This window comes from Fundulus heteroclitus, chromosome 4, assembly GCF_011125445.2.
Source record: "Fundulus heteroclitus isolate FHET01 chromosome 4, MU-UCD_Fhet_4.1, whole genome shotgun sequence".
In the NCBI taxonomy this organism is placed as follows: Eukaryota; Metazoa; Chordata; class Actinopteri; order Cyprinodontiformes; family Fundulidae; genus Fundulus; species Fundulus heteroclitus.
The window spans coordinates 36206594-36226943 of record NC_046364.1 but is presented as its reverse complement, the minus strand read 5'-3'; the positions used below and the strand labels follow the sequence as shown (position 1 = coordinate 36226943).

The 20350-nt window shown below is 39.7% G+C and overlaps 1 protein-coding gene and 1 non-coding gene across 2 annotated transcripts in view; both read left to right on the top strand.

Annotated features, from left to right (window-relative positions):
- Positions 1-933: 933 nt before the first annotated feature.
- On the top strand, positions 934-1005 carry trnah-gug. The gene has a single exon. It is a non-coding gene; the product is annotated as a tRNA-His (tRNA).
- A 4421-nt stretch (positions 1006-5426) lies between these two features.
- Positions 5427-20350, top strand: part of LOC105930465 (FERM domain-containing protein 5) — a 94600-nt gene continuing 79676 nt past the window's right edge. Inside the window, exon 1 of the mRNA XM_036136487.1 lies at positions 5427-5936. Within this exon, the coding sequence (XP_035992380.1) occupies positions 5835-5936 (102 nt within the window). The 5' untranslated portion in view covers positions 5427-5834. The remainder of the gene's footprint in view (positions 5937-20350) is intronic.

Here is a 20350-nt window from a genome sequence, read left to right as displayed (position 1 = left end):
AATTGTGTGCAATAACATACGAAAGAATGTATACTGAGTTAATTTTGAAGGACAACTATGCAGGTATCAGAGATAAATTAAGGGACCATGCTGAAGGAAGCAATTAAGTAGCCAAGCTAGAATGATTATTTCAGCAATGATAAGAGATTATTTCAGCAATGATAATGAGATAAGAGATGTTATCTAAACTACAGACACTGCAGGCTTTAGTCACTTAATTGACAGAAAATTAAAAAAATATAAACTCGGGAGAGTTTACCATTTTGGACTTGATAATCAGTAATGGTCTAATTTTCAGTCTTTGTAACTAATGCAGCCCAATCTGGCCGCTTAGTGCTTTGAAATAATCATTAGGCAGCCAAAGAGTTATTAATTAAGTTTACCCTTTCTCCTCCATTTTGTTCTCCTGCAGATGCAATACCTTGTAGACGTGTTGTTGTATTAACCTCTCAGATTACTCAGGTCTTCTGGTTCAAGTCTATAAGACACCCTGCTAATCAGAACCAAACATAGAGACGCAGCATTCCGTTTTTACGCACTACTATACTGGAACATACCCAGAGAACCGCAAAAAATATGAAGCACAACGTTCTTTTAAATCGAGGTTAAAACCCACTTTTTTTCAGAGTTGCCCTTGACTTTTCTATTGAACCCATTAACAGAAACGTTTTTGAGCAAGTAGTCCTCCATTTCTTTGCCACTGCCATGCACGCTTTTAAGTGTTTCATCTCTGCAAAGCCTTTTGAGCTGTCTAGTTGCTGGAATGTGCTGCTATAATGGCAATCCGTATGCGTTCTTGTTTACTGACAAAAATAAAGTGTAGTTTATATCGCCAACACCAGCCACACAACGACACAGCAACAGTAAAGGGTCTGGTGTCCGCCAAAGACGTGTGCGTTATGTGCTCAGGAACTCATCGGCTCATCGTAGCTCGCCGTGATCGTATAGTGGTTAGTACTCTGCGTTGTGGCCGCAGCAACCCCGGTTCGAATCCGGGTCACGGCATTGCGAATCAATGTCACGGCAGATGAGCCAGTCTTTTTAGTTTTTCAAAGAGACTTCTCTAAATGATTTAAGAATACCGTCAACGCAAATATATGCCCAATTGTGCTACACCGTCTTAAAAACTCATTTCCTTGCAGTTGTATGCCCTTCCCTCGAAAAAAGTCTTTTACATTTTGTAAGTTCACCACAGTACGGAGACTGGCAGCATTTTAAACCCAGGCGCCCGTCTTAGTATAACCGTAGTTCAACCGTATTACGAAGAAGTTTACTTTTCTTTACTAAGCGGAAGTTTTTTTTACCCCACCCGTTTATTTGTCTCTGCCCCACTTTATCACCAGGGGGCGACATTGGTCATGAAACTGGAAAATCAACATATTCCCATCATAAAAATGTCTCCTGTAAAGTGCAGAATTATTCTTATTCTGTTTAGAAATTCTAAACCAGATTGTAAATTTTAGACTAATGTTTAATTGCACACTCAGCTTCTTGGGGAATGTTGTTTGGACATTCATGTAAATTGCAATTTTTTTATATCGTTCTGTAAATTGACTGCTGTTCTCTTCATTTTTAACTGCAGTGTTTCAGTTATGCTAATGACTTCTGGCACACTTTTTAGCTCCTCGGGTAGTGTTTGTCTGATACATTTAAGCAATTTTTTTATTTAGTTTTTAATTTTATTTTTTGCATTGATCTATAAATTGACAGCATCCTCTGTTTTTTTTTTTTTTTACTTGAATGTTTCTATTTTATCAGACGCTAAGGACTGTATGCACACTTTTTTAGCTTCTCAAGATGTTGTTTGGTACATTACACATTTTTCTGAGTATGCCTTATTGTCTATTAATAATTGCACCATATTTTTTTCCTCTTCTGGTGAGACTTTCTCTTCTGCTGTAAAGCTTAACTTTACATTTACCTTTTTCATAGCGAGTTTTTCTCTTCTGAGGGTATTCTCTATCAACACTCATTCTTAATTTTTCCATGGATGATCTTTGATATGTGTCTCTGTGTTAAATGTGAATTTTGAGCTGGTGTCTCACCAAAAGTTCATTATGGTTGCAAAATGACGATAAAGACTCTTGATTCTTGTTTCTTGTGTTGCCTCAATACATTTGATTAGAAGTGCTTCCATTTTCATCTCATTGCCAGAAAAGTCAGCTAAAATGTATGAGTAAGTCAAGAATAAATTAATTAGACATCATTTTCTTGTTCTAGTACTTAAGAGCAACATTTAATCTAAGCTTATTGCAGATGATGTGGTTCTGTTGGCACTCTCAAGCCATGACCTTCAGTGTGCACTAAAGTGGTTCAGAGCTTGAGTTGAAGGAGCTGAAATGAATGCCAGCTTCTCTAAGGCTCAGACCATGGTCTAGAGAACTGCTTTGGAGGTCAGTGTTTACCAAGATGTATTAGTGAAGAATGAGAGAGAGAGACAAAGAATGCCTTTTTGATAAAATGTAGTTTTTTTTAGATGAACAGCAGAGAGCCTTTCCCACCATTAATAAGTAAGTTTAAAATCTAGAGTATAGTTCATAAAACCTTTAGGTCTGCAAAGGCCTCTTGATGTTTATGAAAGGATATGTCAGTTTCTGATCAATAGGTTACAGAAAAAGAGTTAGGGATAAAAGAAAATGGCAGTTCTAAATAGGAAAAAAAAAATGCGGACTGCTCCGATCAGGGCAAGGGGAAGCCTCTTGTGGAAGTGGCGGAGTTCAGGTAGCTTAGTGTCTTCTTCATGAAAGATGCTAGGATAGACGGAACAGGTCCTAGTATTCAGTAATGTGGGTGCTGCTCCCACGTGTCAAATATGAGAAAAAGCTGAGCCAAAAAGTGATGCTCTTAATTTGTAGTGAAACCCTCATTTATCATCATGACTGAAAGAGCAAGATCTCAGACACCGGAAGCTGAAATGGGCCTGACCTCAGCGTATCTACCTCCGTCTCTCTTAATCTCACGTCTTTTGAATATTTTAGAAAAAAATGTCTTTTTGGTTTCCCTGCTGTCAGAATTTCCCCCAGTCATTGGTGACTGTCCTTACTGTGCCATGGTGTATGGATAATGTGATGTGATGTTTTTTTTTTTGTATCCTTCTCATGACAGATAACTTTGCGCGCTGAGATCATTTTTGATGCTTTGTAAAATATCTGCAATTTATGTCTTAAAATTAAAGTATGCAAAGAAGTAAATACCAAGCAAATCCAGCTCGGCTTCAGCTTTACTTCTGGTTCATTACATTCATTGTAACCGGTGGCAGGTACCACCTCAAGACGATTTAACGCTGAATATGATTTTAAAAATCCAATAATCCATCCATAGTCTTCTGCTTATTCAAGATCGGGTCGCAGGGGCAACAGGTCAAGGAGCAAAACCCAGACATCCTTCTCCCCAGCAACATCCTCCAGACCATTCTAGGGGACCCCGAGGCATTCCCAGGCCAGACTGGATATATAGTCCCTCCAGTGAATTCTGGGTCTTCCCCAGGGTCTCCTCCCAGTGTGCTCTACCTGGAAAAACCCCAAAAGGAGACACCCAGGGGGAATCATGATCAGATGCCCAAACCACCTCAACTGGCTCTTTGTGATGCAGAGAAGCAGCGGCTGTACATTGAGCTCCTCTCAGATAACAAAGCTCCTCACCCAAACTCTCTTTATTTTTTCAAGGTGTCCTGTCTGACAGTGTAGCACTAAGAATTGCTTTCTTAGTAGCAAAGAGAGCCCAACAGATTTACTTTCACAATTGGAGCATTGCTGCGTTCCCGCTTTAGCTATAGTGTTCCGTTTACCAAAAAAAATTAATTGAATATTCATCTGGGATTATTTAAAATTCAATGGACACAGAAACGAAAAACTAAAAAAGAAAGAAAGGTAAGGGAAAATGTTAAAGGGCAGAAAAGGTAACATAAATAGAGTAGAGGATAAAGAGAATACAATATAACATCCTCAGAGTCTGCTTCTACACCTGCAGAAAGAGAGATAGAAAGCACAATAAATAGAAACCAAAAGGTATCACAAACAACCAACACCTATGATAACATTGCTGAAAAATACGCAGTATTATTTCATTTAAGACGTATTAAGTGACAGCCAAAGCTAACTATAAGGTTTATCTGTATAGAAGTGTATCTGCAACCACCTGGATCCAAACACCTGTGGGTGTTTGTGAGATTGTGCTTGTATATGTAACGTTTGTTCATAAGAAAAATGCTCAGTAGTGGTTGTGAGGAAACAAAGTCCGCCCCACCCCACCCCCCTCCTCCCTCCAGGGCGCTGAGGCAGACAATGAGGAGACTAGAGCCCCAGATTTCCGAAAGGGCCCCCAAGTGCTGGAGCCCAAGACGGACCAATAATATAGGGACAGCTGCATCCTCCATCCGAAAGAAGAGCAGAGGGGAGCTCCAGGAAACTTCCCAGCAGCCACAGTGCAGAAGCCCCTGGGGGCAGCAGCAAAGGGCCCACAGGCTCCGCCGGCAGCCAGCTAGCCAGAGCAGATCCAGCCATGGGCCCAGAGACAACCGGCCCCCAGCAGGGCCCCAACATAGCCAGGGGGACCCACAAAGCAGAGCCCCTTACTCCAAGGCTGAGCCAGACCACCCTGCTGAGCAAGTTCGTTTCGGATGCTTGAACCTTGATCTCATACTTTAGGTCATGACCTATACCTCATGAGCATATAGGTGAAGGTTGGAATGTAGATGAATCGGTAAATCAAGAGCTTGCTTTTTGGCTCAGCTCTCTATTTACCACAGCAGACTGGAGCATCGCCCCCACTCTGCTGCAGATGCAGACACAATCCGTCTGTACATCTCTCATTTCATCCCACCGTCACTCATGAACAAGACACCAAGATGCTTGAGTCTTCAGTCTCTCCTCCACTTCAGGCAGAGTCTGGCCTCCAACCCAGAGAGTTAATCCACCTTCTTCCTTTCGAGGACCATGGCCTCAGACGTAGAGGAGCCGACTGTCATCTTCACACTCAGCAGCGAGTTTTAAAAATGCTTCAACAAAGTACTAGTCAAAGGTTGCGTATATCCAGCTACAGCACCTTTACAGTTTTTCCTTAGATAAATGAATTTGTTGTCAGTATAATTGCACAGTGTATGGAACATTAAAAAAAAAGAGTTATCGTTTTTAGTCACATTTTTTGAAAATTGCAAAACTGGACATTTAACAGGGATAGCCACTGCAAATCCTGAAAGACTAAAACCAAAACGATTAACGAAATAAGCGTGAACTTGTGTGTGCTCCCCCCCCCCCCCAAACACACACACACACTAATATTTTAACTGCGACAAACGTATTTAGACTTTCACCTGTCTAAAGTTTGACTTCTTAACGTGGGGACCCTGCTGTGTTATTATGCTCGACCATGTGGCTGCCGTCACGACGCACAGCAGCCTATCGGAATTTCGCCTCCCGTCGTGTCGTTATGTCTGCTAAGACAAGCATCTCAGCCACAGCTCAGCTGGCGCGCAGTCTCCTCACTCAGCATCCAGCAGCACTGAGAGCGGCATGGCAAGGGCTTTGGGAAGGTGTGGTGAGGGGCTGACGGGCTAACCGGACCTGAGAGCGCATCAACAGCCATCACCCTCATTGTCGGCACCACCAGCAGAAACAGCAGCGGCTGCAGCAGTGGCATCCCCCCCCCTAAGTCCTGAGTGAAGAAGCGCGCCGCTGATGGAGCCACTCACACGCTAATGATAAAACGATGCACCAGTCGCCGCCGACTCGGTGTTGGAGCAAGGAGGCAGGGCGCCGTTAACCCGACACAGAGCCGACCCGTATCTATGCGCGGTGCGCGCCTCTCTCCGGTCCCGTTTGCAGACGATCGAGAAGATGCTGAGCCGACTGATGAGCAGCAGCGTCCGGAGTCTGGACAGGGAGTGCAACTGCACGGTGAGGCTGCTGGACGACTCGGAGTACACCTGCACGATCCAGGTCAGTGGGGAGCAGCGTTTGCGCCTTCTCCAGTCACCTTGCTGTGGGTTGTTTTGGACGTGGATGGGGTGGGATGTGGGGTTGCGGGGAGGGTGCAGCGACCAGCAATGACGTTTTGCCGTTTCATGTCTTTCACTGATTGATGTAAACACATGGAAGAAAGAAGGCATCCTCTTTAGATGCAGGCAGCTTCATGACGGATGTGGCTGTGATTGCTGTGCCCTGACGCCTCTTCTCAGGACACAGGGGCTGCAGAAGCTGCTTTCGTCAGAGAACTACCTGTGAGGACATGCCATCATCATGACCGCATGTTGTGCGTGCACTGCGTAGAAAGCGTAAAGGATTCATCAGACACCTCTACACACCAACAGGGAGCATAATACAAACGTCCATATATGCATAAGCTCTTTTTTTGCAGCTTTATGCTTGCATTGCTTTGGATTTAAAATCGAGATAATCTGAGCAAAGAAGTCAGTAGCTGGTTTAGTGGAGATTTTTGGACCTACTGGTGGGGGGAGTCTGATTGCTTCCAGTGTGGATAGTTACACCCAGAGGTTAAACCAGGCGTCTCACGTCATCAGTTTTGTTGCTCATATATTCAAATTTACTGATGTTGTCAGATGCAACAGCAACGATTAATTTGAAGTTTATAAATGTCCAAGTTATAAAATTAATATACCTGTATGAATGCCAATAATTAAAAAAGATTGCAAAATTCTTAGACAAAATTAGGGATTTATTCAAATGCAGGCAAATAATAATAATAATAAAAATCAAGTGATTTACAGATTTTAAATAAAAGTTCCCCAAACAAGGTGTATTGTGAAATCCTAAGCGGTCAACAAGCTTTACAACTTGAAATATTTTTTGGTCTTGCTAATGAAAATATGTTTAGGCCTAGAAAACCTACATGACCCCTAAAAAAATCAAGATTATTAAGTTTTAGGAATACTTACTATAAAAAATAAGAGAAGAGAATGAAAACATTTTCTGGAATAAAATGTTCCACATTTATTGAGAACTATGGAGATTATGTATTTTGAACTGCAATAAAAAACAAAGGACAGAACAAAAAAGCCCCTGTATAGTTATTGCCTTTTGATTGCAAAAATCCTGTGTAAATGTGTGTAGCATGAAAAAACACAGAAGCTATAACTTGCCTTTATATTACTCTTTACCAAACTTATTAAGTTTCACTAAACTTATAACGAGTTATTGTGGAGGGCCTTAAGAGCCACATGCGGCTTTGCAGAAGTAGATTACAGACCCCTGGCCTAGACACATAGCTGCATAAAAAAAGAATAAACTACTTAAAGACAATGTTTCTTCTTCTTTCGTGCATCATATGATAAAATAGTTACCTTAACATTGAGGGATTTTAGTGAGTATAGAGAAAAAGTACAAGTTTAAACTGATGACCTGTGATTTCTGAATCCCCAGACCTCACTGTATCAGCAGCTGCTTTTGGAAACATTTATTAAGAAGTACAATATAAAATTAATTTTAGAATTGCTAACTTATTCAAAGGGGTCTCGGATACATCTGTAATAGGTTTTGGAATCAAAGGAATGCTTATTTAAGCAGCAGTTTGAAAGAATCTGCTTTGTTGTTGTGAGTTAAGACAAAAAAATATATAAATCCACAATGTGATCACAAAGAAGTTAAAAAGCTAGTTTGCCTGTGTAACTAGCTTTTACCGGTGGAAAGAGCAATTTACACTGCTGTGATAGCAGCATTAAAGTGGAACACGTTGAGCGTTGATTTCACAGCAGTATGATGACCTCTTTCAAACATATTCTACATTATGGTTCCATTATTATTTACAATTCCTAGTGTCAGAAGGTTAGCTCTAGCTGCGAGTAGATCTGTTAGAAGGAAATTATATGCAATACAGTCTCTTGAAAAATATGATTTCCCCTTGGACCTTTGTCCCATTACAACCATAAACCTCTATGTATGTTATTTGTTGGGGGGTTTCAAAATTATAGGCCAACATTTTAAATTCATACCTCATACCAACTCACCGTTCCAGCATAAAACATGACAGTGGCAGCATCATGCTGTGGGAATGCGTTTCCTCTGTGTGGACAGGGAAACTAGTCATTGTTAATGGGAAGATAGAGGGAACTCAATCCAGGCAGTCATTGAAATAAACATGTTAGAGGTTGCAAAAGACGCCATTCAGCAAAACATATGACCAGAGCTACAATTGATTGACCTATAGGTAAAACTGTAATCATGCGTTGGAATGGCCTAAATCTAAATCTAATCCAAAAGTTATGGCAAGACTTTACAGTTAATCAGGTGCTTTGCGTCCAATTGGACTATAGTTAAAGCATTTTGCAAAGATCTGTCTCTACATGTGCAAAGCTGACATAAAGCTCCAGTTGCTGTGAAAAGATGCCATGAGGTATTAATACCAGAGTGCTGAATATATATGCATACCTCACTTTTTGAATTGTGCATACAATTTTTCCCCCACCTCGTAATTCAGCACTACGTTGTGTTGGTCTAACACAAAAAATCCCATTAAAATACACTGAAGTAAATTAATTTTGATTCATAGCTAAATGTGGAAAAGTCCAAGAGGTAAAAAAAACAAAAAAAAAAAAAACTTTGCAAATCACCTTGACCTGGTACATGAGATATGTATGTAGGTGACAGATGCTTTTGATTGTGGCTGTTTTAGTTGGTCTGAGTGGCTGCTGCTCATACAACATTATTGGACACTACATTCTTTGCCTGAATGAACCTTCAAGATTTTTATGTTATCAAGTTTCAGTTTTGAAGCTGTCTTGTTGTGTAGAGTAAAAAATGTTGTAATTTACTGGAGGTCTGTTTTGCGGTCTTATGAGGTTATTATTTCTTGGCAAAATGCTGCTGATCAGTGTTCTTGTTCAACAGTTTAATTTCAGGGGTGAAGCCTTGAATATTTCTTTGAAACACAACCCGTCTTTGGGGGTTGGAGTTGTCCTAAAAGCCAATATCGACAGGAATAAAGATGAGACATGGCTTCAGACCATTTGTTTATGAGATAAAGAGCACGGGGCTGAGAAACTGTGATTAATGCATATCCATTCCTTAATACAACTTGTGGCGCTTAGTGCGTTTGATGTGTGACTGTATCACTTCTGCAACTGCGTTTGATGCTCATTTCCTGAAGGGATTCCAGTGCTTCTGAATCAGAGATGACAGCACATAAAGGCCATCAACACCTGCACATTACTAGGAAATGACGGCAAAGGCAAAACGAGTCTTTCTCATGTCTGACAACTTAAAGTGCTTTTGTTTGGGAGAACAAGAAGAGGTGACTTTATGACACTTTCATATCTTTAGCTGCTTGGCCTTTTCCTTCTTGTAGAAAGATATCAAGGGGATAACAAGTGGTGATCAATGGGATTGCAATGGAATGTTGTTTAAAGATCAGTTTTCTGTGTACCTGGAGTGATTATAAAGTTCTAGAGGTGTAGCAATGCATTCAGCTAGCGAGATATGAGGATACACGACATTAGCATCATGAGACACAAACGCTGTTTTCATGATTATAATCAACATAGTATAATTACAGATTACAGATTAAATAAATCATATTTTTCACATTGTGCTTTAAATAATTGTTTTTTTTCAGTGTAGAGTTATCTAGTTGATATATTTTACATTTCCAACTAAAGAAGATTAAATACATGCCTGATACCTTAAAAAAAATTGAAATTGCTCTTTAGTTTATCACCCACTATAACCTCCAAAGTAGATTCCAACCTTAATGTCATGTAGTGGCTAATTGTTAGGCAATTCAGGAATTCTCCCAGGGTAATATGCCATTGTAGAATCCTGTCTGTCTCCCATTTTTGTACAATGTGTTCAAAATGTTGCCAGATAAATGATTTAAGTAGGCTTTGTTGATGATTGTCTGTCTTGAGTATTCTTGGCCAGTCTGTCAACACCAAAGAGAAACAACTCAAGAACTACTCCCCAGTATACTTCAAAATAAGAGTCATAAACAGGGTTTATTGTAGTTTAGACCTATACCACCAGATAAAGTCATTTGCTGAAAGCAACTGGATGGTACTTTGCAGAAGACATACTGTGCCTTGACAAGTAAAAAAAAAAAAACATATGATCATTAAATAAAGCAGGCTGCCTAAGATTTTTTGGAAGTCTAAAAATTCAGCTGCATGAGTGTCACACCACTTACATACTGTGTTTACTTCACATATGTGCCAATAATGCGATGGTGACTCACGTGTTACAGTTTTGATTCAATAATAACATTATTTGATCTACGCTGTGCCGGCTATGCTGATGAAGATCCTCTCACCTCGGCATGCCAGGGGATTGAACAGAAAAGTGAAACGGTTGGCTAGGACAGCTTCTGCTTGATCCGGCTAATGATTAGCAGACATCCTGGGGTTCACTGTAAATGTCCTTCTTAGGATGTAAAGGAATCATCAGCTATTAAGGAGTCAGTAAACAAGATAGTTACATCACTGCAAATGCAACATACCCAGTACTGACCCAGCAGAACACTGACTTCCACACCATTGATTCCAATATGCATGCACAATGCCAGGAGAGACGATGGGACTTAATGTTCCATAAAAACTTTTTTTATACTCTCATGGGTAGACCTGTGTTAAACCATTTTTTAATATACGTTGGCATACATGGCAAGATAGGGAATAGTGTGAAAGCAGCTTAAATCTAATTGTTTCACAAACAAAAGCCTGTGTATAATTTTGAATTGGATCTGGTTAGGGAAGAAAAAGTGTTTTTTTTTTTTCTTTGAGTTTTGTGTACTGAATTAAACCCTATACTTGTTTTCCCTTGACATCTAAGCGACTCCATCACCCCAGCATGAGTCAAAGTGGTTGGCTGTCAAGATATGATGGTCCCGCTCCTTTCCAAGTGAAAGCACACATCAGGGACAGAATGCTTAATTTGGTTGTGTAGCTTCCAGTGAGAGAGATTAGGTTTATGTTGTTCACTATTCCCATCATGAGAAAACATGTTATTATTTTACACTATGGGCTTCTCACTGAGGTTCAAAGGAAACATAAATAGGATAATCAGCTTAATCAGTTGTGTTTTATTTACCACAGTGATGGTTCTGGCATTAGCACTTGTGAACATGGTATTCAGGGAACTATGATGATTATGTTTTACAGTCTGGAAAGCCAAGTTAACAATCTCCTCAGTTCTCACCTTTATCTGGACATCCTAGTTATTACCAGACAGGATAACACTGTGTGCGCTTTGGAAATGAGAGTGTGTGGTTTCTGTCTTTTCCTGGAAACCTCAGAGATGTGGCCCAGAAAAAAGGGTCCTCATGAGGCTCAGGGGTGGGCAAACTATCAGTTTAGCTCAATTAGCCTTTTTCACTTTTACGCTGAAATCACATCATGTGTGAATGACGCCAGTTATGACCTCCGTTTAAGGAAAAACGGCTGGCAGCATGGAAGTGGACGGAAAGTGAAATGTGTGAGTTTATATAAGATCTACGGCATCAGACTGTTCACGTTGGAAATTAGCATGCCAGGTTGCAAGCCTAATCAAATTCTGTCACCAACATCCATTTATTACATACAATCAGCATACTTGGTCCTCTCAGTCACTGATGGCACTGATTACTCTATAATCCCTAAAACAAGGGGAAACTCATGTTCATTGATCTTTCAAGCTCTTTCATCTAGCTTTACCCTTCAGGACATTCACAGGCACTAACAACACACTAGAAAGATTTAAGGATGCAGCTGTGTTGTAAAGATGAACTATGGTAAATCAAATACAACGCACTGGATTTCATTGTGTTTTAGGATTGATTTTAAGATTTAACTGTAGACTCTCGATGGCCTTTTTTTCAGCTATGTACATCTGACTGCTTTCTTTCACAGAAGTCTACATGCTCTTTGAGGTCCTCTGGCAGAGAACTCCTATTTGTTTCTGAAATACATCTAAGAAACCACGGGTGAAAGAGCGGAAGCTGTGTCGGCCCCAAAGCGATGAATCAAGGGATCTAAAGGATTAGTACCCTCATTTCACAGCTTTGGGGTCTGCCCTATCGGTTGATTATCATCTGAAACCATCCTTTGATCCTAGAACCCATTCTTATGCCAAAATGTAGCTATTTGCAATGATGTTTACAGGGTCTCTTATGCCTGTATTCATTTTATTTGATTCAGTTTTATTTAAACCTGTTAAGACTAGAGTTAGGATTGTCTTTAGGTGATAGAAACAAAGTCGCAGAGGAAGAAAGTATGCATTTCCCTGGAGAACTTGCTTAAAATGTAAGTTATTTTTTCCATATTAATAGATAGAGTTGGGCAGTGATCTGTACATCAAACATAGGAAAATCGTACAATGGTTTATCAAATGAAAGTAACGTATTGCTTGGAATGCCGTCATTAAAGGTTTTCTTTGAATAGTATGCTAACTGTAATAGATAGATAGGTAAAAACTATACCTATGTTTTGTTTTATGAAGAATGCTGCCATTCATTTAGTAATAACAACATGTAGTGGTATTAGTATTATTTAAGTAATGGCCAGTGTGTAAAAAGGTGATTGCAGGGACTGTTGTCAAGCTCAGGTATAAACAACAAATGTCCAATACTAATGACAAGACTTGCTCACATTACGGGCAGAAGTCTGAACTTTACTTGTCCATTTCAGTGTCTAATAAAAATGACCAACAATTAGGTTAGTGGTAGATCTTTTTTAAATAATATTGGATACATTTAGTTGCCAACTGTTTAAAAATTCTGTTCTACTGAAAAGGAACACTAAATATTGTAGCGATCCTGTGGTCCTGTGATGGTAAAAATGAGAAACAGCCATCAGTCTTTTTAGCCATCATGTGTCTTGGTCAGGTGATGTTTGTTCTAATTAAAGAGAAAGCTTTACTCTTTATGGTACAATTTCTTCCGTTCCTTTTGGGTTCAACCGTAATCGCTCAAGCACCAGAAGACGTTAGTTTCCCAAACGCAACTCGACAGATCCAATAGGTCCTTTCTACCCCAGGAGAAGGGAAGTGGAGACTGGATTGGGCAATCCCACTTTCTGCTAATGTGTGCTGAAAGTTCATCCTCAGATTGGATTTTCAGCTGGCAGAGGGATTCATCCCCTGCTCCGTCCAGGTGTTTAGTTGACTGCTTCTAAGAAAGGCAGATCACATGATTTATCACAGTGAAATCACCTTTGCAGTGAAATTAACTTGTTGGCTAAATGTTAAAATTCCTATGTATTTAATTTTTTTAATGAGTTTATTTCTTGATCAACGATTTGTTAGGAATTAATTGCATACAGTGGCGGCCCTCCCATGTTCTTTGCCTGAAAGGGGATGTTTCTATTGTAGACTTCTGTAGTAATAAAAATACTCTAGAAACATAAACTATATATTACCATATTTAATCTAAAAGGCAGAGGGGTGTTTACAGCTTCAGTACTGGACCCTCATACACAACGATACGGTAGATTTCCAGACGCCACAGCTTGTCCAAATCTCGGAAACATCAGTTTATATGAATGAGCAAAGCCTGCTTAGGATTGGTTCGATTACCCCTTGTTGTCTTCCAGGATCTACGAGATATTAGACTGAGAGCTTGGCTTCAGGGAAGATAACTGTCCATTTGTTTATGCATGCCACACCTCCTTGGGGTCATCTCCCTGGTAACTGTCTTTCACAGCCACAGCCTTTGTTATCTCATAATCCGTTACCGATTTAAAAATTATAACAAAGTATAGGTTTGTCTGGTATAAAATCCCTGGCCACATATTTAAATATGGCAGTCACATGACTGTGTATAAATGTGTTTAGGGAATCGAGACATATTGTATTAGGTGACCTGTTTTATTCTCTGCTAACTATTTCGTGTGAAGCAACCAATTATAAAATTAAGAATTTGGTGTGAAAAAAAATAAACCATGGATACATCCTGCCATATGTAAATGGTTTAGGCTGCAGTTGATGTAATGGTGTGGGGGATATTTTCTTGGCATACTTTGGATCCCTTTGTGCCAATATAACAATGTTTATACATCACACCCTGCTTGGGTGACGTTGCTGACCTTGTCCAGTTCACCCATTTATGACCACATAGCACCAAATGTTTGATGGCTGCTTCCAGCAGGATGATGACCTGTAGCAAAGTCTAAGTCATTTCAAACTGGTAACAAACTGGTCAAGCAGGTTTACTTTACTGCAATACTCTTCTTTCAAAAAAACAAGTAGAGCACATTTAATAATAATAATCAATTTCATAAAATGGAATTGAGTCCCTGCGATGGACTGGCAAGCTGTCCAGGGTGTACCCTGCCTCTCGCCCATTGACAGCTGGAGATAGGCACCAGCTCCCCTCGCGACCCCATGAGGGATAAGCCTGTCAGAAAAGGGATGGATGGATGTAATTGAGTCCTGGTAATGTAAAGAAGGTTGATGTTGGATAAGGAGGTCTTTTAAGTAAGATGGTGCATTATTGTGCAGACAGTGGCCAGGGAGATTTTGTAGGTGATCCAGGCAGAGATGTGAACCAAGGGAAATGAACGGAGAACAGGGGTGACATGTTCCTCTTTATGCACTCTGCTAAGGATTGAAGCAGTGTCGTTCTCAACACACAGTGTATTTTGTATTTTCTTACCAGAGATCTCGTTGGGAAGTGCGTTGCAATAGTTCAGTCTGCATCAGAGAGGGGGCGTGTGGGCCAGAGTTTTGCAATGTTTTGGAGGTGGAAGAATGAAACCTTTGGGATTTTATGGCATGTGAGATTCCAGACAACAGATCTGCATGAACTGTTGTGTCAATATAGCCTGATGTTTCTTCCGGGTACCTTATAGAATCTATAAAGATATTAGCTATACATGAAAGCAAAACTAGGTCTAACCAGGTAGCACCAAGGCATACCAGATGATGTTATCCATCCTGTTCTACAGGGTCAATTTAAAAGGGTCACAGGAGTGTCTAATCTCACAGACGCTACTTTATCTCATATATCAAGATTCTACTAGCATGAACAACTTTATACAACCCATACATCTATTGATGGTAAGTTAAGGTACATAACCTGTAATGTTCTTGGGATTCTTGTATATCCACCCTGATTCTGGGGACCCATCTGAGGTAGATTAATCCTGACCTTGTGCTGCAGTACCACTCTTCCATAAATCACCTCTCCTGATCCAATGCCACCTTTATTCTCCTCCAGTGGTTGTTATACATAGACGGCTCTTCTCTTTTCTGCTTTGAGGCCAAGCACATTCTGTGGAGGCTCTGCCGTGGCACTACCCTTTGAATCAAATAAATTGTCCACTGTCTTTGTATGTTTTGGGCTGTTCCTTTTATTTATCCATTCAAGTTACAATCCACACACTTAGATGTTTGGAAGTGTCCTATTTATCCTGTGCAGTTGAGAAATAATGAAGCAGAAATCAGGGAGAGATGGACTCGGCGTTCCTAGTAAGAGAACGGCCTGGTCTACCCCCTGAGTTACTGCCTCGTAATCAATATCAGAATAAACAGTCTCTTGATGCAGCATTTAACATATACACTGAATATGTCTTGAGGATTCCGTCCTTCTCATCTGCCTCTACGCTTATGATTTGGTAGATAGATTAATATTGAGACGTATAAGCTATGCTATCCACGGTGTTAAACTTTTATCCCCATGTGATTCTGAAAGTTTCTATACTTCCCCATGGCAGTTTTTAAACATCTGATCATGTATCAACTGCACAGCTATACATTTTCTTATGTGACAGACCAACAATTAGAGCATAATTGTAAAGTGAAAAGAGGACCCAATGGGAGGAGAGAATGTGAAGAACACGTTTCTGAAACAGACAAGTCTGACAGTAACAGGTAAAAGGCAATAATCAGCCATATATGTGGTTTAGGTTGATGTAATTGTAATAAAGTATACATCTGTTTTGTATTTTAATGTGAAATTGTTTGCTCATGGTGAATTTCAAACATTAATCAGGTCCACCAGGCCCTCGAATACAGGCTGAGTGACCAAAATATGAACACTGCACGAGGTCAAATTAGTTAGTTAAAAGAGGAACAACATGTGTGATTTAATCTCAGTATAAATGCTTAAAGGCATCAGAGGTTTGTTGGAGAAAATGCATGATTTAACAGCGTCACGATGATCAAGAAAGACACCAGACAGGTCAGGGATAAACTTGTGATTTCCCCAGAAGACCACGGTAACTTTGGAGTTGTTGCAGAGATCTAAAGCTTAGGTGGAAGGTGTCAGGGTTTGTTTATCGATGAACTCAGGACGCACACACGGAACTAAAAGTTTGAGTCTTTATTGAAGGAAGTATGCTGGGTGGTGAGTGATAAAGACCGGAGGTTCAGGACTGCAGCAGGTCAGGGATGTAGATGATGGCAGGAGCTGACGACCCGAAGAGAAAGAGAGTCACGACTATCCAGGCAGCCGGGAATGCTCAGAACTGCTCGGCTAGCAGGCCCCGTAGCCACAACAGGTTAGCAGTTCATTGGAGACACCAGGGCACAGAGCTGAGCTTCTCCAGGGCGGCTAGTCAGGTTAGCAGAACGTAGGAGACACCAGGGCACAGAGCTGAGCTTCTCCAGGGCGGCTAGTCAGGTTAGCAGAACTTGGGAGACACCAAGGCACAGAGCTGAGCTTCTCCAGGGACAAACAGCAGAGTATCAGTCTAGAGAAACTGGCAGGACTAACCTTAAACAAGAAAAACAATTCTTCTGAGGCAAAACCGGGGACTGGCATGGAGAGGTGTGGAATGATGACGGCCCAGTGCTGAACTGAAGGCAGAGGGAGGTTTAAATAGAGCACTTCACAGGTGGACCGAGGGTCTGGCTAATTGACTGGTAAATTGTTAACAGGTGTGACTGACTGCTGAGGAGGTGAAGTGAAGATGACAGAAAATAACTGATGACAATGAAAACTAACAAATAAAGTCAAACCTAACCCACATGAGATGAAAAAATTAAAATAACAGAAAAATGAAGTTAAACCAGAACTCAACCATGACAGAAGGAACTGTCAGTGTACAGGTCTGGCCTTTACATAAAAAAACAAAATAGCAAGAGGAAAGACCTTGATGAAGGAAGCCATAAGAAGCCCTGTTGCTACTAGCAATCTAGGGGGCACAGCAAGCATGTGGAAGGAGCTGTTCTGGTCAGAGGATCACATTTGGCAGAAATTTGGTACTGAACACATTATTGGCATCATCGTAGTAGTCACGCCAATGTACTGTGGGAACGATTTTTATCAACAGGAACAAGGGAAGCTATTTAGATCAAAGCATGTTTGTGTTAAAATCCAGACCTAAATCCTACTGACAATCTGTGGCCAGATCTGAGAATGTATCTCAACAGTCTCTTTACATCCAGTCTAACTGAGCTTGAGCTATTTTGCAAAGAAGAATCAGCAAGATGTACAATTCTGGTAAAGACATTCTCCTAAAAACCTGCCGCCGTAATTTCAGCGAAAGGTTGGTCTTCAAAGTATTGACACACACAGGTCGAATAGAAACTCACGCCACACTTCTTAAATCTTTATCTGTAATGATCTCAGGAAACCATATGTTAATTTACTTCCACCTCAAAATTACACACTATTGTATCTTTACCTATCATATATATCCCAATAAAATACAATAAAGTTTATGCAATATACTTTTACAGTGCACTGTATTTGTGTGTGCTCTGTTACACACTTGTCATTCTGATCGAACTCAGTGTAAGCTTCCTAAGTGTTACACAAAAACCAACCACACAACCCTGATCCTCGAATGGCAGAACAATTCGAATACAACTGGAGGAAATCATTACTAGGGTCAAAACAGCTGCTATAAATCAAGATGTAAAACAACACAATATTTACCTTAAATAAAAACAAAACAATGAATTATTCACCAATAAATACAAACTGTAAATGTTTAATTTTAATAATTTCAATTATTCCAACAATTATTCCTGAATGAAGATATAAAGCACTGCTACGCCCTTCCTGCATCCCCACTCCATGTCCTTTTAGTACATGATCCCAGAAAAAATAAATTGTGTGTCAACCCCCAGGGAAATTTTATTTTTATTTTTACACACCTGCTGGGAGATGGAGAATGGCAGAGGTGAATATTCACGAGGACACTGTGAACTCTCATATCTTAGTTCCTTAAAACAGTTTGTTTCATATTATTTCTGTTAAAACAACCATTCACTGAATTACCTAAAAGTGAACGTTAAGAATTATTGCGTCTTCCCCCTTTTACAGAGACACATACATTCACATATTCCAAGTTACAAAAAAATAAGCCAATTTAAAACCCTGTTGCTATATCGTAATTTGACTGTGAAATACATAAGTGTTTACACTGACGTAAACAATTGGGTATCTGGAATATAAATGTAACAGTAGCTAAAAAAAACAAGAGACACTTTGTGACACAAATATAGGCTATCTATTTTCCATTAAATTAATCAGTAAGGAAGAAAAAAAATTATATGAAGTTGTTTTAGTTTTTGGGAATTAAAGAGTTTTTATTCTGTAAGTATTTACAATCAAAATGTCCTAATAAATAAATTATCTCCTCTGGTTTCATATTTTTCCATTAAGATGAGTGACAGAAAAACAAATACACAGGTGATTTAATTCTATGTTTTTGCCCGAGGGTTTCTTTGTCTATAGTTGTGGCTGAATGTTGTTGTCACAGAGGCTGCTCAATTAGATGAAGTCTGGTGCTGTTAATCAACCTTATCCCAATGAATAATGAAAATGTAGAGAGAAAAAACACCCAATTGCTTGAATTACGTTTCATTTGTTTCCAATAAGAATATGTAACACATGATGTTTGAATGATCAGGTTTGAAGGAAAGTCACACACTCAAAGTTCTGCTGTTGTTGTTGTTTTTTTTGTTTTGTTTTTTACAATTAAAGCACATTATACACTCACCTGCTATGAGTCAGACAAAGATTGCTTAGTTTTTTTAATTAATATTCTTATCAGGGACCAAAAGATGAATTTCAGAGAGTGAATGCAAAATGTATGATAGAATAGCACTGACGCATAGAGTGGCACTTCATCAGTGTGAGTAAGTGGTTTTGTCACCTGGCACTAACTCAGCTCCTTTATAGCTCACTAATGAAATTAAGGCTGCTCTTTTGAAGCCAAACACAGAACTTGGAAGTGGCGGGTCTCATTTGTGATGTGAATGCATTATTGAAATATGTTGCTCCTATCTCTAAAGTGGTCTCTCTGCTCTCATAATGCTTTCCTCTTGGTGTGCTCTGCTAAAATTGGAACAGAGGTTGTAACATATTTTGTTTTCATCCAAGCATGGTCCTATTCGTCTGCTCTTTAGCTCAAAGCATGTAGAAATTCATGCAGTTTGATGCATTTGTTAAAATTAGCTTTGCAAGACTTTTCTTTTGGTATGTTTTGACAAAATGTGGGTCAGAGCGTAGCAAGGACTGTTTTGTTTTAGATTTTACCAGAAACAAGCTTTGATTTGTTAATAGAACTGGGCTGCTTTACAATTCACTTAGATGTTAGAAAATATTTCAGATGGGTTCGCTATTTATCACTTGTGATTGTGTATGTTCTCAAAATGATGCTTATGTTCTGCTAAAAATAATGACAACGATTTTGATTATAAAACAGCTGATTATAATTTTATTTCCCCTAAAACATTCACATCAGCATATGAATCTCACTTTGATCATTTAATGATAACCTTTGATTGTACAGCTGAGACTGATACAACATTTCTTTCTACCAAGTCAGAGAGTTGCCACAGGATACAGAGGTGAGCGTCTATGGTGAATGTAGGCACCCATTTTACAATGATATTTTTTCTAATATAAAAAAATAAACCTGGGAAAATCATTTAGAGGCGAAAAGTCAAAATGCAAAAAAAAAAAGTTACAATAACCTTGCTACAGAGGTGTCATGATTCCTAGGTGTCATGACCCTTAGATCTTTTAGTTTTGGGGTTTCTCTGTTTCTTTCCTGCTGTTCTTGTTCTCTATTTGTTGCAATTTTAGTTAATCTGTTTGTAGATTAAGTTCTTAGTTCACAATATCAGTTTTGTGCTTATTTTGTAGTATTATTTCCCTTAGATTTCTTCCATGTGTTGCACTCTGTCTGCTCATGTTTATCACTCTCCTCCCTCAACTGATTCTGCCTTTATTGGTGCCAGCTGTTTCCCATTCTCCACCTGTTTATGTTGGGCCTTATTCCACACTTCCCTCTGCATATAAGCTCACTGGTTTTCACTGCTCATAGCTGGTTTCTTCTATTATTCTGCCTCATGGTGCATCACTCTGCCCTGTTCTCCGATTTACTCCTTGTGCCTGTGTAGGTTTGCTTTTGATTCTTTCATTAAATCCTTATATTCATAATGCGGCTTCCAAATTCCTGTCTGCATTTTGATCCTGC